The sequence below is a fragment of the Meles meles genome, chromosome 12 (assembly GCF_922984935.1).
Source record: "Meles meles chromosome 12, mMelMel3.1 paternal haplotype, whole genome shotgun sequence".
NCBI classification, from domain to species: Eukaryota; Metazoa; Chordata; class Mammalia; order Carnivora; family Mustelidae; genus Meles; species Meles meles.
The window spans coordinates 55,169,269-55,192,636 of NC_060077.1; the positions used below are offsets into that span (position 1 = coordinate 55,169,269).

General features: G+C 37.2%; 1 protein-coding gene and 1 non-coding gene across 2 annotated transcripts in view; both read left to right on the plus strand.

Annotated features, from left to right (window-relative positions):
• The first annotated feature begins 1,111 nt into the window (after window positions 1–1,111).
• DSG4 (desmoglein 4) overlaps window positions 1,112–23,368 on the plus strand; it is a 34,765-nt gene continuing 12,508 nt past the window's right edge. The window contains exons 1-10 of the mRNA XM_046024355.1: window positions 1,112–1,129; window positions 5,881–5,916; window positions 7,659–7,790; window positions 10,254–10,409; window positions 11,260–11,404; window positions 13,700–13,866; window positions 14,135–14,269; window positions 15,348–15,533; window positions 21,035–21,306; window positions 22,658–22,797. Of these exons, the coding sequence (XP_045880311.1) occupies window positions 1,112–1,129; window positions 5,881–5,916; window positions 7,659–7,790; window positions 10,254–10,409; window positions 11,260–11,404; window positions 13,700–13,866; window positions 14,135–14,269; window positions 15,348–15,533; window positions 21,035–21,306; window positions 22,658–22,797 (1,387 nt within the window). The remainder of the gene's footprint in view (window positions 1,130–5,880; window positions 5,917–7,658; window positions 7,791–10,253; window positions 10,410–11,259; window positions 11,405–13,699; window positions 13,867–14,134; window positions 14,270–15,347; window positions 15,534–21,034; window positions 21,307–22,657; window positions 22,798–23,368) is intronic.
• Window positions 10,596–10,701, plus strand: LOC123954753. Its single transcript, XR_006821130.1, has one exon. It is a non-coding gene; the product is annotated as a U6 spliceosomal RNA (small nuclear RNA).

Sequence of the window (23,368 nt, forward strand, 5' to 3'; positions counted from 1 at the left end):
ACCAACTAACAAAGTAAATACAGATTATAAACAAAGCCAGCTTCTAGATTTCAAACCAAGTTTATAACTTCATTTTTCTTAAACAGTTTTGTAACAGATATCAAGTCTAGGAAGAATTTAACCATCCCATAGGGTCATCACATAGCCCTGTAGAAAGCAGTCCCCTCTAGCTATTTTATTACAATGCCAATGCATTTACAAGGAGTGGAGCTGGATTCACTGCTACCCAACTGGTTTTCTAATCTATCATCTATCCATTGGTACAAAACCATAATTTAGTCACATTGACACTAAAAGTCCTATGGTACAAATGCATGATATACAATTTTAGTCATTCCTTCAGATGCCACTAATCAAATATTTACTTTCTTATGTGCTTTTATCAGACTTATAATTAGATTAATGCTTTACATAAAAGATAAAAAGTTGAAAAGAAAGCTCAGAAATTACCACTTAAGTTACAGAATCATTTAAATTTGGAGAAAGAAAATTCTCCACAAGGCAGAAGTGTGTCTCAGTGGACGTGGAAGGCAGCTAACTCATTCCAAGGCTGCTCCAAGTTCAATGCTTAATCAAAAGCAGGGATAGTGAGTGATCACATGCATATCATGAACCAAAAGAAAAGGATATCAAAAGCCACTGTAAAACAATTTCTTTCAAAGAATTATGTGGGTTATTTCACACATCTATGTACCTGTGTATATATTTTTCCTTTTATATCTTCTACATTTTCTAATAATGCCACACTCAATTTTTGCAAGGCTTAATACACTTATCATTTTTATAATGATTGTCCATTCATTTCTACAACAAATATTTACTGCATGCCTAGACACTGGTCATTCTGATAGGGGAGAGAGTAAGAACATGATCCCCAAGGTGCCTGGGTGGCTCAGTCATTAAGCATATGCCTTCGGCTCATGTCATGATCCCAGGGTCCTGGGATAGAGCCCCGCATTGGGCTCTCTGCTAGGCGGGAAGCCTGCTTCTCCCTCTCCCACTCCCCCTGCTTGTGTTCCCTCTCTTGCTATGTTTCTCTCTGTCAAATAAAAAATAAAAAATCTTAAAAAAAAAAAGAACATGAACCCCAAAGTCCCAACTTTCTTGGAACATGTATAGCAATGGACAGGTACAGATAATAGAAAAGTAAATGGAAAGCTTTTCAGAATAACATCAGATACTGAAAAATGCTAGGAAGACTCCTACAGAGGAAGATGTAACAATGATGGATTTGATAATCATTAGTCATGGATGCTGATAGAGCCTGGAGACTGGGGAGTCAGAGATGTCTCACTGAGAAGGGGACTGAGCCAGTGCTTTGAAAATCAGAAATTTGAGCTTTCCTGGCAGTGACTCAGTAACCTGAGACAAGGGAACACTTGGTCCTGGAGGAACAGAGAAGGGGCAGAGATAAGGGTTAGAGTTGAGAGATAGGCAGAGCCAAATCGGATAGAGCCTCTTTGCTATGAAGGCAGTCTAAATTCCATTCTAAGGGCTCTGGGAAGATGCCTTGAGAGTTTTAAGCAAGGGAGTGACTTACTCCAATTTGTGCTTTAAAAAGACTGCCTTAGCTATTACATCATATTTATCTGGCCCTTGCAAAAGATCCATGATGTAGCCCCCTAAGATAGATAGATGATAGATAGATAGACAGATAGAGAGAGAGAGAGAGAGAGAGAGATAATCAGATTTAAATAAGGACTTTGTATTGGTAACTTTTTCAATATTAAGAGAATTGGGGGTAACTAGTTAGGAGAGAACCTTAATGAGAAAAGATTTGGTACTCCTAAGGAACATATATAAAAGCTATACATTATACTCCACAATAAATATGTTTGTACAATAGAGGTGCAATTCATTAGTTAAAAATAAAAGGCTCCAATGCAAGTAAGAAAGCTTTACCAACCTTCCTTTAAAAGACAACACAAATGCAATGACATGATTGTCTATGTAGAAAATTGGAAAGAATTGACAAAACAACTCCTGGAACTAATAAGTAATTACAACAAGGTTGCAGGATACAAGATAAATATACAAAAGCCAAATGCTTTTCAATATACCAGCAATGAACAAGTAGAATTTGAAATTTAAAACACAGTATCATTTAAATATCCCAAAATTAAAATTTTAGGTATAAATCTAATAAAATATATACAAGGTATACATGAGAAAATCTACCAAATCCTGATAAAAGAAATGAAAGAATTAGAGGGGTATTTCATGTGTGAGAAAGAGAGAAGAGACTGCAGGAGAGGGAGAAAATAAGAGATTAGTAGGAAACTAAAGATGAGGAACAAGAACCTCTTAACTGTGGGCTCATGTGCCAAGCTCACCAACCTTCTGGCTTCCATCAAGGCAGTGCTTTCAGTTAAGTTAACCTCCCACTGGAGGACAGTGCCTGACAGTCTCATGTCAAAGTTTAGTCTTAGCACTAGCTAGTCAGTTCTCTTTTATCCTAATATCCCAAAGCCATTAATGGAAGACATCTGTTAGAGTGATACATAAGACAACTTTTACAATGTATGATGTCCCTATGTATTCACTGATAAAGAACTTTACCACAGTAATTATTGAGTGCAAAAAACAAATTACCAAATGGCATATTATAAATCCTTTTTGGTTAAAAAAAAATTACAGCTGTGTATGTATATGTTTGGGGAAGAAAAAGAAGGGAAAAAGCTTGAAAATTTTTCTCCAAATATTAACAGTGATAATCTCCAAGTAGTAGCATTTAGTATGATTTTTACTTTTCCTTATACCTTCCAAAATAATCTAATTTTCTAACAACAACAAAAAAATACCTAAGCCCCAACAGGCATTATTTACAATGAAATAAAACATCCTTTGCAATCAAATAAGCCCATCTTCTATTAAATATTGAACTTTGGAACCCTTGGGTGGCTCAGTCAGTTAAGTGTCTGCCTTCAGATCAGGTCATGATCCCAGGGTCCTGGGATCAAGTCCCGTATTGGTTTCCTTGCTCAGCAGGGAGCCGCTTTCTTCCTCTGCCTGCCCCTGTTTGGGCCCCACTCCTGACCAAGAAAAATGAAAAAAAAAAAGTCTTAAAAAATACTATAGTTTTTTCCCAGGTCTAAATATTTTGCTAATGTCTAATAAAAGTACATGAGAGGGAAAAAGTGAATGAAAAGGAAACACTATGCCCCACTGCCAAATTTCTAATCTGTATTTTTCCCCCTTCTGGACTCAGGTGCCATTCCAAATCCCTGCCAGACCCCCACTCCCTCTTACATGCCCCTCACACCTGCATATCTGCTCTGCATCCTCTCTCCCTTTCCCAGTCTCTCTCTAGTCTCTTCCTGATTTCACTCTGCTCCCTGACTCACTGGAGTTCACAGTAGTACCTTATCACCTCTCTGAATCTCCAGTCTGCTTTTAACAATCCCCAACTAAAGGACAGCCCTCACATCCCTTCTCTTCCTGCTCCCAGGCTGCCAAGTTCTATTAGAAAAGGCACAAAACAGGTGGGTTCTTGCTTCCTCATCTCAATCAGTCTTCAAACTCTTCTAACAGTTGATTCTAATAGTTGGACTAATAGTTGGTTTCCTCTGTTTCTAACTTTCTGTGCTCAAGTGTTCCCTAACTCAAGAATGCTAGGTGGGTCCACTGCTCCCGATTTAAAGCATTCGTTGGCTTCCCTTCACTTTCCCTCACGCCTCCCCATTCTTTCTCACTCCATCTCCACAAAATGGTGGTATAATTTTCCTCCACTTACACCTCAAAATTATTTTCTCTCTTTATTCTTCTGTTTCAAAAAAAGAAAGAGTCAACCTTATTACCCATTCTTTTTTACTCTCAGTTTTGAACCGGCCATTCCTATTCTAATCACAATTGTAACTGTTCCTTGATGTCTTCCTCCTGCTCTTTCTCCTTTTCTCCTTTCCCTCTTATCACTTTTTCTCCACAAACCCCTTTCCTCTACCTTTAAATTGTATATTTGGTCATGATTTCCTCACATAAAAAAAAAAAAAAAATGTCGATCTAATTAACTCCTCAAACTGTATCTTACCTCCCACGTTTCTTTTATCTCCTGACTTGAAAATGTAATCTATGATTGCTATTTCCACGTTTTCAATGCTCATCCCTTGACTCCTATAATTTGGCTTAGGCCAATAACAAAAGTTAGCAATGACTGCTTGCTTTAAGAACCCATGACCTTCTCAGTTCCTTTTCACTTTGACCTTGCTATGCACACAGATCATTAAATATTCTATTTGTCTAACTTCTTATCACTGCACTCCACTTATTCTGCTTCCTTTCTTGCTACTTTTCCATCTACATATCCAAACTCTTTTCTGAAGTCAGCGTCCTCACCAACCCACCACAATGACCACAATCAGTGCCATATCTTAGCATTCTGACACTGATGGAATGTGCTGGGCACCCACAACCCTGGTCCCTTGATTTCTCTACTCTCTTAGTCTCTCAGAGCCCTCTGCTTTTAGACTTCTTCCTTCTGTCCACTGCACAACTAGAAGCATCTCCCATAAGATTCCTTTCCCTGACTACTTCACTTACTTTAAACTATTTCATGTAAAATCCTCACAGTCTTTAACTTTAAATAGCACTCACATTTGGATAAATTCTATTTCTTCAGCTTTGATATCTATCCCAAATTTTAGAATCACATTAAGAATGAACAAAACAAACATCAGTCATCCTCTCACTGCAGTGACACTCGCATGCTGGGTTTTTGTTTCTATGACTAGGACCCCAGTTTTCCCTGAGAGCCAAGCTTACACCAACAGAACCATCTGACCCTTCCTCCCCTGGCATCCCATAAGACCTATCAGTCCTTTGGGAATGTCTCTGTCCTCTCCTCTTTCCAGTGTCACTTAGCACAGTTAGAGCAAGTGGTGTTCTATGTCCTACCTAAGCAATTGCTAATTCCTAAGTGTCTTGGTTTCAAGTACTTTTTCTTTAAAATCTACCTTTTGCTGTCAATGCCATGTTTTACACATAGTGCTCTGGGCACACCTAGTCTCTTATCCAATAAAGTCTAAACTCCTTAATCTGGCATATAAAACACTTCATCATTTGTCTCCTAACTCACATTCCAAACCTTGTAAAGTTTGTTTCCCATGTCTCCTTAAAACTTGTTCCCCTGGGGCGCCTGGGTGGCTCAGTGGGTTAAAGCCTCTGCCTTCGGCTCAGGTCACGATCCCAGGGTCCTGGGATCGAGCCCCGCATCGGGCTCTCTGCTCAGCAGGGAGCCTGCTTCCTCCTCTCTCTCTCCCTGCCTCTCTGCCTGCTTGTGATCTCTGTCTGTCAAGTAAATAAATAAAATCTTTAAAAAAAAAACACAAAAAAAAACTTGTTCCCCTGTCTCCTTAAAGATTGTTTTCCATGTCTCTTAACACATTCCAAACCTTGTTTCCCATGTCTCCTAATACTTCCTCTACCTTCTAGCTAATATTATTAGTTATCATTTCTAGAACATTCTTTACACTTATGCTCATGTTTTACTCTTGCTGAACATTCTTTTTCATCAGTTCCTCTTATCGAAGCAGCTTCATCCTGCAGAACCATTTTAATCTCTCTATAAGTCTTTCCAAAGTCTTTCCAAAGACTTCTGCTCTCCAACAAGTCTTTCCAAAATTCACTGTGGTCACTTGAGTTGTCTGCTATACCTTCTACTGAGCCCATGGATGCCTCTGTTGAAGGATGTATCCTAACCTGCCTTGCTACCTTTGGAGGGCAAAAAAAGTCTATTATTTATTTTGTTTTAGCCATGTTTATTCCACATTATGAACAAAATATATATTTAAGAAATGAATTCCTAAAAGAACATTGTTAATGATTTTATGACACTGTTTCCTTTAATTGTGCAAATTTTTGCTAATGTTGTACCTTCTTTAACAGGTGGTGCTGGAAGTAAACAGCGAATTTATCATTGAGGTAATGTATAATAAAACTATTTTCTCAATCTAAAATTTAAAGAAAAATGGATTTTTGTAATGCTTCATATATCAAATATCAGAATATTTGAAATCCTAATCATCTAGATAAAAGGTAAGAGAAAGAACTTCTGCCAAACTGAAATAGCAGTGGTAAAACCCAGACTCCTAAATACCCATGTTTTCAGGCATAGTTTGTAACAGCTCAATGTCATAGTAACTCCTACTTTTAAATTGTATTAATAGTTCATCCAGACATTTCCCAGCTTAAAGCATAGCAATAGAAGCACAGTAACATGTTAGGATGGGAAGAGGAATTTCAGACAGTTACAGCATCAGGAAAGACAATCGATGATCAATCAATGAAGGAAATATATAAAAGTAAAAAAACTTGTAATCATGACTAAGTAGAACAACAGAGAATCTGATGCCAGTCAAGAGTGGGATTCAGGAAATAAAGCTACCATCCTTGATCTCTGGGATGGCTTTATTTTATTACAGTAGTTAAACTTTCATTATGATAGTCTCAAACCATTGAAGAAAACAAAATTACTTTCCTAATCTTTGTTGACAAAATAGGGAATACGTAGTACATTTCAGGAAGTCGTATCAAAATGGGAGGAAAATGTACATGCTTTGGTTCCTGAAAGGGTAAGCTCCATTCACAGGGAACATTTCCTTCCCACAAAGTACTAATTAAGTGAAGCCCTAGCTTAAACAAACCTACAATCATCTGTGTCTCAAATAAGTACATTAGGGGTTACTTAAAATTTTATATATATATATTTATATATATAAATATATGCATACATTTATACATGTATACAAATGCTTGTGCATGTTGTAACACTTCTAAACTCTTAAATACTATAAAATTCTTAGACATCCTGGGTGGCTCAGTGGGTTAAACCTCTGCCTTCAGCTCAGGTCATGATCTCAGGGTCCTGGGATCGAGCCCCGCATCGGGATCTCTACTTGGTAGGGAGCCTGCTTCCCTCTCTCTCTCTGCCTGCTTCTCTGCCTACTTGTGATCTTACACTGTCAAATAAATAAATAAATCTTTTTAAAAAAATTCTTAGACATCCTCCAACAAAAGCGCCATAAGACTACAAAGGAAAAAACATAGAGCAAGCAGAGATACAAATGGACAACATTGAGAAGACATAAAGTTGTCCATGGGATTATTACAAGTACCACCAAATCAGTTAAAATATTCTTCTAATCCTACAATACTAGATTTGGGTGCTTAGCCAGAGTGGTGTCCTTACCAACAGAAAAGAAAAATCCCTTTCCTCTTTTAGGTGAACAGACTCACCAGCACAACTTTGCTTCTGCATAGGATGTACTCAGTGGAACACTAGTAGTCTTTTACACTCTGGAGACCAGAAAGCCTGGTCAGAGTTCAATGAAGGGTGAGGTAAGCAAGGCCTCCACATGCTAAGAACTGATTGAAAAAAGAAAAATCATAACATATTATCCAATATAAGACATTGTGAGCACCACACTTAGCTAACGAAATTTGTTTCACTAGAATCCAATAGTTAAAAGTGAGATGATTCCAAAAGAAGTAGGTAGGCAGGTGACCAGGCTGTACCTATCTCGAGTCATGAATTAGTAAACACCTTTTTTCCTCAAATTCAATACAACTGCTTCTTCTGGGTGTGCCTTATAATGTTGAATAAATGTCTTTCCTAAATAAAACTGTACTAACACTGTACAAAATGTGAACCATTTTTGCATAAGGTGAAAGAATTAGACATTGAAAATGGCACTACAAAATGGCAGACGGTCAGAAGACAAAAGCGGGAGTGGATCAAGTTTGCGGCTGCCTGTCGAGAAGGAGAGGACAACTCCAAGAGGAATCCGATTGCCAGAGTAAGTGATGAAATAAACAGGAGCGTGCAGTACTGATAACAAATGATTCTGCAGGGCAGGAATGCCCTCAGACGTTTCGGAGATTTGTAGCCTTCACTACTCCATAGTGATTTAGGAAGCTGGGTGGCTTCTAGTCATTTGCTCATATTGCTGAGCCACTGTTTTGAGTATCACCTTTGGGGAGCTGATACAGAGCAGAAAGTCTTCGAGTAATCCTGGGAAAGGCCTGGATCTCCAGCACAACTGGGCTTTAATTGGTCATTTGTGTTCTGCTTATCTGTTATAGGAAATGAATGCATGTAGTAATAATCTTCTGACTATCACTCCCCCAAATCTAAGGTTTATAGTATTAATTAATTCTCTCCAAGAAAGTGTCAGAAGTTCCCACTAGATTCTTATATCCAGAAATTAGGAGAGACTTTAAAAGTATTCTAAATAATGGTAATTAAAAAGGAAGGAGAGTTAAGGGAAGAAAGTACAGTAAATTGATCCATGAAAAATGGGATCCACAGGGGTGTCTGGGAGGCTCAGTGGGTTAAGCCTCTGCCTTCAGCTCAGGTCATGATCTCAGGGTCCTGACATCTAGCTCCACATTGGGCTTTCTGCTCAGCGGGGAGCCTGCTTCCCCCTCCCCCTCTGCCTGCCTCTCTGCCTACTTGTGATCTCTCTCTCTCTGTCAAATAAATAAATAAAATCTTAAAAAAAAAAATGGAATCCGCATTAATATTATCACTAGCTCTTTCTGGGCATCTTGGGCTTGCCCCACTAGTGAAATCAATAGAGTGATCAACCAGAATTCTCTCCTGAAAGCTTTACGTTTATACATTGTTTAAATGTATACAAAAAGTTTTTCATAAATGTAGTAAGCATCAGCAGCGATGTGACAAACATAACCTCAGCTCAAGAAGAGATTATATATTCTCTCTGGGAAGTTTTCAGAATTTGGGACATTTTTGGAAAGCTTTAAATAATGATCATTTCCTTTCAACTCACAGTTACAGCTTTACGTTACTTCACTCTCACTGCATGGCATATTCTTTTCTCTTTATTGCATTTGGAGGATTTCCTGGATTTTCATCTATATAGATAAGATCTCTGGAATAGAGTGGAGCTAATCCAAGTTTTATTTCCAGCTGTCTTTATTTAGTTGTGGATATATGGGGCACAAATCTTAGTATTTTACTGAATGTTCTCATCTTTAGTATATAGGCGAGATTTCCAAATTTAAGCTATCTTTGTTTAAATTTATGAGCGATAGATATAAAACTACTAAAACTAAACCTACTTGGCAGAATATTTGCCATAAAATCTATTTGTCTACAATAGCCAGACTATGGAAAGAACCTAGATGTCCATCAACAGATGAATGGATAAAGAAGATGTGGTATATATACACAATGGAATACTATGCAGCCATCAAAAGAAATGAAATCATGCCATTTGCGACGACGTGGATGGAACTAGAGCGTATCATGCTTAGTGAAATAAGTCAATCGGAGAAAGACAACTATCATATGATCTCCCTGATATGAGGACATGGAGAAGCAACATGGGGGGGTAGGGCGATAGGAGAAGAGTAAATGAAACAAGATGGGATTGGGAGGGAGACAAACCATAAATGACTCTTAATCTCACAAAACAAACTGGGGGTTGCTGGGGGGAGGTGGGATTGGGAGAGGGGGAGCGGGCTATGGACATTGGGGAGGGGAGGTGAACCATAAGAGACTATGTACTCTGAAAAACAACCTGAGGGTTTTGAAGGCTCAGGGGTGGGAGGTTGGGGCAACCTGAGGGTTTTGAAGGGTCAGGGGTGGGAGGTTGGGGGAACAGGTGGTGGGTAATGGGGAGGGCACGTTTTGCATGGAGCACTGGGTGTTGTGCAAAAAGAATGAATACTGTTACACTGAAAAAATAAATAAAATGAAAAAAAAGGAAAAAAAAATCTATTTGGCAGGTGAATAAGTGATATGGTAGGTCTCATTTCAAAAAATTATCTCTAAACACTGTGTTTCTCTTCTGGCTTTCTTATTTATAATTTTGATTAAATCTCCAACCAAAGTCTAGTCAAGGTACATATCGGTATGACACAATCTTTTAACAAACACTAAAGATGGTATTTCTTCTGTCAAACTCTTTATATGCAGAGAAATCAGAGAACTGAACAATGTATTGTTAATAATAACACATCTAGCATCAAGCATATATGTGCCTAATGCCACGTATTGGCGTGGGGTGTATATATGTTACCTCATACAATTCCCACAACAAACAAAAGGTGGGATTATCCCATTATATGCTGATACTTGGCAAAGTGAAGTGAACTTTCCAAGGTCACATGTAAATCATGGTACCCAGTTTCAACCCACAGCCCATCTGCCTACAAAGCTATTCTTTTTTTATTCTATTATACTCTACAGTCAGATCTTCTTTCAATAAGATCAGACCTGGCCATTTTCTTTATAGATTCGATCAGACTGTGAAGCAAATCAAAAGATTACATACCGCATCTCTGGGGTAGGAATTGACCGACCACCTTATGGAGTGTTCACCATTAATCCTCGGACTGGGGAAATTAACATCACGTCGGTGGTGGACAGAGAGATAACTCCACTTTTTTTGGTAAGTCACAGCAGTGTGTTTAATTTATGCATTTTATTTTTCTTCCCCTTTTAAAATACAGTAAAGCTGAAACCAAATAAATGGATCGAAGAGATGAAAAGAGTGTGAAAATATATGTTTGTAGTTCCAGAGTGTCTGTCTGGTGTGTTGCATTGGTATGCCATCAAATGTATTAACAATGTTTAAGTGCTCCCTTCGGCAGCACATATACTAAAATTGGAACAATACAGAGTAGATTAGCATGGCCCCTGCACAAGGATGACACGCAATTTATGGAGCATACCATATTTTGGGGACGATGTGGATGGAACTAGAGGGTATTACGCTTAGTGTAATAAGTCAATCAGAGAAAGATAATTATCACATGATCTCCCTAATATGAGGAAGTTGAGAGGCAACGTTGGGGGTTTGAATAAAGGAATAAATTAAACAAGATGGGATCAGAAGGGAGACAAACCATAAGAGACTCTTAATCTGCGGGAGAGGGTGGTTGGGTTATGGACACTGGGGAAGGTATGTACTATAGTGAGTGCTGTGAAGTGTGTAAACCTGGAGATTCACAGACCTGTACCCCTGGGGTTAATAATACATTACATGTTAATAAAAAAGAATAAAAATCATTTGTAAATAGATGCTAAATGAGCTCTGTGTTTAGAAATGAACAACTGATAAAAAAATACAGTTAAATTAAAAAACAAAACAAACAAAACAATGGTTGTTAACAAACTATAATACAGTCTGAATTCATGAAGTAAATTGTTTCTTTGCATATTTCCTGAAATATTTTTTTGAACATGTTACTTAATTTCCTTTGATGGAAAAAAATGGGTTTCCCCTGAACTCTCCACAGATCTATTGCCGGGCTCTGAATTCACGGGGTGAAGATTTAGAAAGACCTCTTGAGCTTAGGGTCAAGGTTATGGACATAAATGATAACCCTCCAGTTTTTACACAAAATGTGTACACAGCCAGCATTGAAGAAAACAGTGACGCAAGTAAGTAGATGACACTCCTTCTCTGCATTATATCATATTGATTTCTCTTGGCCAAAAGCTGTAGGAAATTGACATACAGGTAATAAAAGATCGGAAAAGTCAAACTTGTATTTTGAACAAACACCACAAATTCTAACTTAAAACTGACCTAGAAAAAAAAATTGTATCTAAAATGCAAAATATCCTCCCATTTGTGGAGGATTCTCACACATGTGATATAGCACGAGATTTAGCGCCTTCCTTAAAGATTATTACTGGCTCATGATTAACTTAATCTAAAGGCGTTAACTGAAGAAGAAACCATAGATGTGGAAAAGGGCTCTGTGCTGGTCTATTCCTCGAATTCTGAGCACAGAATTTGAATTTGAATTCAAAGCACACCGGAGAGAGACGAAGGATGCGTTTCCGACAGTACACATCAGGTTGGTCCCAGAGGGTAATCCTTGGTTCTTCACAGTCTACACAGCAAGCCACATTACATTTTCTTATTTATTTCACTTTTTCCATCCGGCGTAATTCTAGCTCTAGCTCCAATACTCTTTTTCCCTCTATCAGTTCTCCTGCACGTCTTCTCTTTCTATGCCTGCCTGATATTGCTATTTTCCTCTGTTCTGCCCTCTTTCCTTCTGCCTCTTTCTTTCCCCAATCTTCTAATATTCCTTTTCCTTTCATACTCTATGTCTGCCTGTGTACCTCTAAATTAGATTTGGAAAAAAGAATAGAAAAAAGAAATTTCAGAAGAAAGGCAGATAGAAAGCAAACTAGAGATACTGATGGAGGGTCAAAGAAAGAAGGATGGAGAAGTCTAGAGGAAAAGAAACAAGAGGGAAGAAATACTGGAGGAGAGAAGGAAGAAGTAAAAAGGCAGGAGTCACGGGGCTGTCTGCAGAGCTCCTTCTTCAGAGACCCTAAAAACAGTGATGTGGAAAATAAGAAACACAAAATATTTTATAACACAGGATGGGAAGACATACAGAAGTAAAATAAAGGTTTCGCCCAAGAAAGGCCAAACAGAGAGAGGGTTCAAAACCCATCATTACTTCCTCACAATATACTCCAGCACAACCTGAGGAAGGGAGAGAAGGTGAAACCCACATCTAAACCCACGCCCAAGTCCACGTCTGCGTCCACTGGGGTGCTGGTTAGCAGTCTTGTTAATGCTCCATCATGCAAGGAGAGTGAACCACGAGGCCAAGGCATATTTTCATAAGCTATGAATTCTGTGAAAACTGGCTTTTTCTATTGAAAGGGTCCTTGGTTCTCTGTGTTATGGTTTTTCACGTTGCAGCTGGTCTAGGAAGGAGAAAAACATCAGGGACCAGCCAGCTCTGGAAAATCTGTCCTGTGGACTGATGTTCTTCAGGACAACCTAAGATGCACGTTCTTTGTCCCTATGAATAATTAAGAACTTCCTATTCCTGTGGACAAAGCTTCTTTTCAACAGTTATATGTTTTTAATGAATTAGTAAAGTGCTATCATCCACCAAGGCAACCAACATAATTCTCTACTTTCTGGATGAATGAAAATAAAGACTATAGGTGCTCAATAAATAACCTTAAAATTGAATTTAATTAGCAATGAATTCTGGAACTCTGAAAAGAAATATAACACACACAAACACACACACACACACATACACACACACAAAATACATCATAAAGAAAACTAAAAAAAAATTGAATTGAATTAAGCTATAATCTTTATTATTTAAGCATTTTAAAATAATGTCATATGACCACAGCAAAAACAAATTGATAGGGGAGCCTGGGTGGCTCAGTGGGTTAAACCCTCTGCCTTCAGCTTGGGTCATGATCCCAGGATCCTGGGACCAAGCCCCACATCGGGTTTTCTGCTCAGCAGGGAACCTGCTTCCTCCTCTCTCTCTCGGCCTGCCTCTCCGCCTACTTGTGATCTCTATCTGTCAAATAAATAAATAAAAATCTTTTTAAAAATAAAAATAAATAAGTAACAAATTGATAAAACCGTTTTCAGCTTTATGATAAAGGTTATGGAACTTTTCATACATTAATGATTACTGTAGTTTGCTGCTAATTTACATTTAATCATCAAAGAGTGCAAGTACTTTATAACCTGTAAAGGATTGTATAGAAGCAAACCACCATTATTTCTGCAATCAGGCTGTAACTGGAAGTTATGATACTACATTCTCATGGGAACTAAAATAAAAGAAAATTCAGGGGAAGGCCAACCACTCTTTGCTCCTATGCCTGATGATTTGCTCAATTGATTCTAACAGAGCCCCAAACATTCTCCACTTCCATCTTCATTTCTAGACACACTGGTTGTAAAGTTAAGTGCCACAGATGCAGATGAAGACAATCATCTGAATTCTAAAATAGCCTATAAGATCATCTCTCAGGAGCCAGCAGGTGCACCAATGTTCATCCTGAACAGGTACACTGGAGAAGTCTGCACGATGTCCAGTTTCCTTGACAGAGAGGTAAAGCCTTCTATGAATGAATGATAAGAAATAAGGAATTCCATTCGCAAAAGACAAAGATAAAATTATCTCTTTATGTCCTTCCTGCAATGTAAAGGTGGGAAGGAACAATAATCCAACCATGACTTTCCAACGACAATTGTAAGAAGAAAAGATTATATTAAACTCTTACATAAAATTATAACAGGAAATTGGAAGAACAACAGAAGAATGTGTTGGATTTCATTCAAAAGTAGATCTAAGTCTTATAATTCTTTTTCATCTTAAGCAACACAGTATGTATAACCTCCTCGTGAGGGGCTCAGATCGAGATGGAGCGGCAGATGGACTGTCTTCTGAGTGCGACTGCAGAATCAAGGTTTTAGATGTCAACGATAATTTCCCCACCTTGGAGAAAACTTCTGTAAGTTGTTACTCTTATAACCCTTTTTCCCTAAGTGTCAGATATTGATTTGCTTTCCCGCTAGTTTGTGAGCCTGGTTCTATTGTATGTAGGAATGGACACAGCTTTGCTATGTGAACCTTGGAACTCCTTACATATAATAACAGATCTCATATAATTAGTAATACTATATTAACTTTGTATGGTGACAGATGGTAACTAAACCTACTATGGTGATCATTTCACTGTATATTTCACACTTCACAATGTATATAAACATTGAAATACTACATCATACATCAAACTAAAATGATAGTGTATTTTAATCGAATTTCATTAAACAGCAATAATATAACTTTCTAGTGTGTGTTTACCTCTGAGTCACTATTCTGTGCAACTTCCATCTATGAAAGCAGCAGAGCATCTCCTCCATACTCTCTACTTATAGACATGTGGGATTTTATTAATATAAATCTGGGAATTGTGTAACTTTATTGATCTATCTTTAGAGGCCTGATAATTTGCTGAATTAATTCTACAAGGGTCCCAAACATTCTCAACTTTCATCCTCATCTTTAAGCATAAAGAAGCATAAAACTGAAAATAGCAAGGCCAAATGTGGCTCACCAGCACTTTGGTTTAAAAAAAAAAAAAGTTTTATTGGACCACAACTTGACTCATTCCTTTATATGTTATCGGTGGGTGCTTTGATCCTACAGCAGCAGAGATAACTAGTTGCAACATGAACTCTCTGGCTCACAAAGCCTAAAATACAACTCTCTGACCCTTCATAGTAAAAGGAAGGAGTAACTTAAGGAAAATTAAAAAATAAGCGAGAAAAATGAAAAAAAAAAGAAAAAGGGAACAAAGTGCCAGTTTGACCTTGACTGCACATACAGCACAAAAAAAAAATCAGTTTTATTATCCTATAATCATTTTATTCTTATATTTCTGATTGGAATGTATGGCATTTAATAATGGTTCAAAAAATTATTTATGGAATTTATTGTTAGTATCTTAAATGACAGTTAATGTATTAATGAATATCTTTCCTCTCTCGAAAGTTTATTGATTATAAAATTGACCTATGTCATTTCAGTATTCAGCAAGTATTGAAGAGAATTGTCTAAATTCAGAACTGATACGACTACAAGCAATTGATCTTGATGAAGAAGGCACCGATAATTGGTTGGCAAAATTTTTAATTCTCTCCGGAAATGATGGGAATTGGTTCGATATTCAAACAGACCCACAAACCAATGAGGGCATTTTGAAAGTCGTCAAGGTAGAGTATGGGATCTGCAATATTTCTAAAGTTTTAAAATACTCTTACAGACAGAATCTGCCTCCACAAAATACTCTATAACCTCGAATACTACTTATGTGGACCAGTGCTGTAAGTTAGCTCACTATGCCAGACTGAGACTTACAGCCCAGCAACATGCTCTTTATTACCCAAATCAATAAGAAATAAGGAGGGTGTTTTGTTCTCATAGTGCCCAATATCTAGTTGGAAAGACAAGCCATGCCTTCTCAAAATAGATAATGAGTTAAAAACAAAGAAGTAGTTGTATAGATGTAATAACATTAAACACAATGAATGGCCAAATGGTGAAATATAAAATAATCACTAAGAGGTGAGATCTTTCTGAGCTGGATTTGTCTGAAAAGGTTTCATGCAGAGATCACAGCTTAACCAAGACCTTGCGACTGAGCTTGCTAATGTGAGCAATGAGCAGACTCCCTGAGGTAAGGAAAGGTAAAGCATGTTCAGGTACCGCGAGCAATTCTTTGAGGCTGCAGCAGAGTGTTCATGGAAGGAAATAAAGATGCAAGAACAAAGATGTTGAGTTAGAGTCAGTCTCATTTGACTTTCTCTTACAAATTAATTTTTCTTAAACTACTTTATGATTTTTACCTTATGGACAGCAACAAAATCTAAAAATACAAATTAGAAAAAACTAAAACTGCAAACCAGTAAGATTAAAATTAACTTTAATGTAATAAGGGAAATTAATTTTTTCATAAATAAGGGATATTAATTTTTTCTCAAACAAAATTACTACTAACAACATAAACAGAACTTAGAGTTATGAAAACATATACTAATAAACGAATGCACACCTTTAATTTGGTACACAGGTGAACTGTAATTATTCCATTCTGTTACTACTTTTCTTTATCCCAGTTACTGTATATCAGCAAGCCGTTTGGCCTTCATCTAATGGAAACACATCATTTCTATATAGAGTCTTTCTCTGTTCTTTTTGCAATTATCTGGAGCAATTAAAGTATTACTACTTCACCACAAAATGCAATCACCAGCACTGAAATAATGCACTGTATTAATTTATGAGGTGGTCACCAAAATTATGGAAAATATCTATGTATACCTTCTAAGACTGTCATTTAAATGAGCACACAAAATTTCAAAATTCCTGAGGAGAGCACAAGGACTCTAAGAACTAACTAGAGCCTTCCTGTTTGAGAAATATTGCTTTACGCCATAGGTTGGCAAACTATAGCCCACAGGCCAAATACGACCTGCCATAATTTTGCTCATACCATTTTATTGAAATATAGCCATATTCATTATTTTCTATGGCCATTTCTACCCTCCAGTGGCTGAATTGAATGTTTAAAACAAAAACTGTATATGGCTTCCAAAACCTAAAATATTTACTATCTGCTCTTACCCAAAAAATTTTACTAATCCCTACTTCCAGATAAAAAAAAACTTGGGGATATTAAAAAAAAAAAAAGCAGTCATGGTATGAGCTCAACTCCAGAAAGCTTAAGGTTAAGAAAATAATTACTATGTGAATCAAGTCCTGAGGTGCTAAGAACCTAATCTAAGGCAATAGTGGTAAAAATGGAAATGAGAGAACAAGACTAACAACCATTGCCAAATTAACATAGATAAGGAAGAGAGAGAAGTCATCGACCATCCCACAAAATTCTGAATATTTAGTCAAATTTGTTTCCAGAGATCAGAATTTGTTCAACCCTTCATCTCAGTTAAAAACCAAGATCTAGACATGTCATATAAATTTTACCCATCTTCTTACCATCATAATCATTTTCTTGGATTGTTATCTTATAGCATGTATCTGTTCTTTGTTTTTGGTCTGCCTCTGAACCTACTAAAAAACATAGTTAAGGACTTTGCATATAAACAGCTCCATCTAAATATTCCGCTCTTAGCACTTGGCCCAGTGGCCAGAAGATAGTAGAAAATCACTAAAAGTTTGAGGGTGATGCAGTTCTCACCCAAATGGGAGTCACCAGGCTTGATTTCATATTTCATAATTTTTTAAAATTATAAAAATGAGAAAGAAAACACATTTATAATGCAGGCAATGCACTATACTTATACTATATGTTTTCTGTGAGAGCTAAAAGGTGTTTTTTTGTTGTTTTTTTTTAAACATACATAGTTCATCACAAAGAAGAACTATGGGAAATTCAATTTCATGAAAAACTGGTCAAGGTAGTGTTAGATTTCTTTTTTTTTTTAAGATTTTATTTATTTATTTGACAGACAGAGAGAGAGATCACAAGTAGGCAGAGAGGCAGGCAGAGAGAGAGAGGAGGAAGCAGACTCCCTGCTGCGCAAAGAGACCGATATGGGGCTTGATCCCAGGACCTTGGGACCATGTCCTGGGCTGAAGGCAGAAGCTTTAACCCACTGAGCCACCCAGGCACCCAAGGTAGTGTTAGATTTTATGCAGACACAGTGTCTCTGTTTCTTGAAGAAAGCAGGAAGAATATACCTAAGAATATCAAAATAACATGGAAAGGCTACTTAAAATGAAACGTAAAACCTTAGTATGTATATCAGGACCCAGCTTTAAGAGAAGACTATGTATTTAGAGAACATATGTGTAATTTCCCAAGTTTGGCACTTGCAGTGAGGTCACTAATGTTCTCCCGCATCCTCTCCATCTTCACTCAAGCTGCCATTTAACCTTGTGGAAACTGGCCCTTCAGTCACGGGCTCTTATTGAGCTTTCCATAACCCTTTTCTTGGTCTAAGGATATTATAAATGATTCAATTCAACTCAAATGTGTTGAGAACTGTGAGGTGCTAGAGATAATAAAGGTGAATGAAACATGGTCCTTGTTCTCAAGAAACTTGTAGTGTAACAAGAAAATCTTTAAGAAAGTAAAAAACAAAAAACAAACAAAACCTGTCAATAATAACATCGTTTAGGTATTAATCAATAAATGTGTATGGGAATACTAACAAACAATATAAATGTGTGTGTGCGTATCACCATTGAGAAGAAAAGCAAAGTGTTATCTAATTGAAATTCTAACAAAGAAATACTAGCTCTCTGTCTTACCAGGCAGTCATGGAATACCAGCTAGTAAGTTATATGGCTTTGTAGAGGTTTTATGCATAATATCTAATCATCCCAACTCTGGGAAGAAAATATTCTGATTCCTTGTTTTATAGAAAGTGAAACAAAACCAAAGAGGAAAACTAAGTTGTCTTAAGTTCACCCAGGTGGCAAATGACAAAGCCAGGATCCAAGCAGAGCTCTCGTTTTCCCAGGTCATATTTAACGTGCCTCAGGGTGGAATCTGGGGCCCGGAACACAAGCAAGAAGCAAGAGGCTGTGCCTTGAGACAATTCCTTCTGTCCAACTCCATAAGCCCCTTCCAACTGTGTGTGCCTGCTACTCTCTTCCAGACCCATTTGCACCAGAAAATATCAATTCCTGATAAGCAGAACATACATACCCACACACACCATTTTCCCAGTCCCCTGCCATAGAAACACTGCCTGTTTTGTAGACAGACTGCTAAGCTCCTCCCTTTTCCCACCTTAATTCTAAAATGAACCAGCACCCCCCTGAGAAATCGCAGGGTTCTATTAACGAAGATCCGAAGCAAAAACAAGCAAACAAACAAAACTTCACGTGAGTCTCTAACAGCTTAGCTTCGATGCTAAAATTTAACATAGCAAAAACTCACCAGAAGCCAAATCTATTTTTGGAGGGGTCACCTTTATCCTGAGCGCTTCTGGAGCCTCTTGTAGACTTTAACACTTGCTCCACGCTTTCTGACACAGACCTGCGTATTCTTTGTGAGCATTCTTCAGTCCCACCTAAAACTGCAGAAACCAGTTGTTCCAGCCACTCCATTCTAACTCCAAAACCAGACCCATAGTTGTTTTTATTGCTCTTCGCACAATCCAGACTTCTGCATACAAGTGCGAAACTCTTGATAAAAGGTCCCACTTGCAGAGGATATGAAAGGCTCTGTGCCCTTCCTCTGCTTTTTATCTTCCCTGCTGGAGGGAAGATCAGCCCCCAACCAATTCACAATATTCTGTGAATGTCTATAATTGACACAACGTTATATACATATTAATATACTTTCCACCACCATATCTATTCAAAAGGGAGAGAACTATTCCGACAAGCAAAAAGCACATATGTACGCACAAAGGACCGCCAGGAGATTCCTCTACCAGAAGAGAGGATCTCAGATCTCTCATTTGTTTAAAGACAGCATGGAATTCTAGAAAATAAAAACTGAGATATAAAAGAGGGGTTTCTTCCCATCGAAAATCTATTTTTGACCACACCATTCATAATTGGCTCTGTGTGAGGCATCGTGTTGTCCAGGGAGAGAACAGATGTACCAAAGAATCAAAAGCCCAAACCTGAAGGGTGTGAGCTGAAATCGAAGGAATCATGTGCACAGGCCCCATGTAAGGGCACAACTGAATTCCTATAAATATTTCTACCTTATTAGCTCTTGTGAGGAATTAACTAAAATTTACTGAGAAAATATTTATGATGTCATAGAATTTCCTTGAGAAGCAGGGTCTTGCTTGTTGGCAGTGGTCTCTTGGCTTCTGTTGTTGGTAACCGTGATGCAAGTTTGCTTACATTAGCTTCCAGGACACTTCTAAACAGACTTTGTCCAGCAAGGTTGCTTACATTAGTTTCCAGGACACTTCTAAACAGACTCCCTTTTCACAACTGCTTTCTCACTCATTATACAAGAGGGAACTCTCTTCCAACGGAAAATCCATTTTTTAGTATACAATTCACAGTCAGCTCTGTGCTGAATTGTTGGTAGTGACTTTTCATGTCACCACATCAATGATTCTGGATCAAAAGATTCCATTCACCTTTTATCCAAAGAACCCATTTCAAAGGTAGCTTTTCTCTGGGAAAGGTATTTACCTATTAGAATGTGCCCTGTGAAGAAACCTTGTTGTCTCCCAGACCCAGCACAATGAAATTATAGTTTAGGGCTGCATTTAATAATCATGAATTTTCCTTTAGAAGTTGTTTGCATCATTTTTTTTTAAATTACATGTTCATTTACATCATATATATTGGCTCCTTTATTCTGCTGAATTCAAGAGATTCTCAGATGTGGATTCTACAAAGAAAACCTGGGTCCTATTTATTCATTCACCAGTTGTAAACCCCTTTTTATTTCATGCTAAGTTTTTTATTTTTCTCATTTGGAAAGAGATCGATCTTGACTTCAGGGTCTTTATATAAGAAGTTTAGAACTCTAGTAGATAGTCCAACTTAAGTCACAGGCCTAAATGACCTACATACCTGATTATGCCAAGCCATAAAGGGAATAACATATCTGAAATATCTGATGCAGTACTTGGTAAAGTTTTATCCATTCAAAAATCTGAATTACATAGCTCCTGGACTTCACTCTCGTGTGCTTTCTTATCACAGCTACTTATTCTATCAAAAGAGAGTCCTTTTGCTGTTTTGGAAATTTTACTTTCTATTATTTCAGATGCTGGATTATGAACAAATGCCTAATATTCATCTTGGTATTGGAGTGAAAAACCAAGCTGAATTTCACCACTCAGTTGCCTCTCGATTCCAAATGCACACAACTCCTGTGAGAATTCAGGTTGTTAATGTGAGAGAAGGACCCACATTTCATCCAAATTCTATGACCTTCAGTATACGAGAAGGAGTAAGAGGGAATTCCTTATTGAATTATGTGCTTGGTACCTATACGGCTACAGATTTGGACACAGGAAACCCTGCCACAAATGTCAGGTACCACAAAAACTGTGCTCATGTCAAAGTGATAAAATGGGGTTTTGTCCAGTGTTGACTCACACAGAATGTGCTAGACCGTGTGGGTTGAAGTAGTTTTTGAGTTTGGCTTTGCTTCTCTTGTTCATTTGCTTGCTTTAGAACACTTTTGTAGCACTGACATTTTTCTAAGATTTTAGTAGTATTTAAAGGCAATATGGCCTCCAGCTGGTTAGAAAGGTAATTGTGTCCAGGAAGAAACTATGAGGTCAAAGGGCTGCCTAAGAGATTCTGGAAGTATCTCTAATCTTTTGTGGCCAGTTGTTACCACCCTGGCCCCAGGCTGATTTATGCTGTAAACTATGAGACATAATAAAAGATGAATCACTGCTTGTTTCCTTGAAACCTGTCTCATCCAATGAAGCTGGGGTTAGTCTCAACCCCCAGCGTGATTTAAGAGGAAAAAAAAAAGATAATAAGAGAAGTTGAAACATAGGTGTTTCAGAAATTTGATTAGTGTAAAGAAAGTCAGAACTGGAGAAATAGGTAGGCATTCAGGGCGCTAGTACACAGATTATACATGAATTACATTATATTACAAGATACTCTAGAAAATGATTCTTGTGAAATATGTAAGTATTCTCTATGTCTTTTCCTTATCTCTCTTCTTCTCCTCCTCCTAATATTTTAGGAGTGAACAGTCTACTGATTTGTAAATTACTTTGACATTAGTAGTTTTGATTACTTGATAGACTAAAAAATTTACAGACAACAAAAATTATGAAGTCTATCAATACGGGATAGAAGAAAATGATGTGTCAGACAAGTACCTTGGACACTTGAAATTAGGCCTGGTACAGAGGCCAGATCTTCATCTACTAAGATCAAGCAATTTGAATCCATTATATTATTATATTATACATATTATATTATATTATATATACCACAACCCCTAATAGGCCAAGAGTGAGATACTCTAAAGCTAATACACCTTAAAATGTAAGAAAAATGAAGTATATCACATGTGAAAAAGAGTAAAGGATATTCCCTCAGTATATAATGCTATAATAAATAAACCTGAAAAAGACTCATCCATTGTACTAACAATTATAGTACGAATTAAAAAGTAAGAATCATGAAATTTTAAAACTCTGTTGTGAATCCGTGTATTAATAAGTTTAACACTAAAATTTTATTGAGATATATATATACATATGTGTGTGTATATATATATGTATATATATATATACATTTTATAAACCAAGGCAATCATCACCGTAAAACACACAAACACAATATTTATGTTTAACACATTGTGACTTAAAATTAACTTTTGTAAGAGCAAATGATAAACTTATTTATTTAAAAACAGGTATATCATAGGACATGATGCAGGCAGCTGGTTAAAAGTAGATTCAAGGACTGGTGAGATACAGTTTTCTAGGGAATTTGATAAGAAGTCAAAATATATTACCAATGGGATATACACAGCAGAAATCCTCGCTATAGACGGTAAGAAAATTTCTTCTCTATATTTTAAAAAATCATTATCCCACTAAATACAAATGTAATTCTAATGTTGATATTAGATTGACTCAAGTAAAAGACATCATTTAGTGTGTCTGTCTGCAAGACTTCTAGAGAGTTCTAAGTACCTTAGATTAAGAACTGAACTCAGGGGACGCATGGGTGGTTCAGTCATTAAGCACCTGCGTTCAGCTCAGGTCATGGTCCCAGGGTCCTGGGATGGAGCCCTGCCTTGGGCTCCTTGCTCAGCAGAGAGCCTGCTTCTCCTTCTCCCACTTGCCCTGCTTGTGTTTGCTCTCTTGCTGTCTCTCTCTCTGTCAAATAAATAAATAAAAATCTTAAAAAAAAAAAAGTACTGAACCCAGTACACTCATTACCATAATTTCTATTTAAATCATAATTTATTTCACCTACTTCCAAAAAAGAACTGTATGTGACTTACAGCATAAAGCATAAAAGTTTAAGTCTAAAAGTAAAACTCAGTTTCTGTTTATGGCCTCATTTCTTGAGATGTTTAATCCAACTTTCAGAGTATATTAGGAATGTTTACATAAAG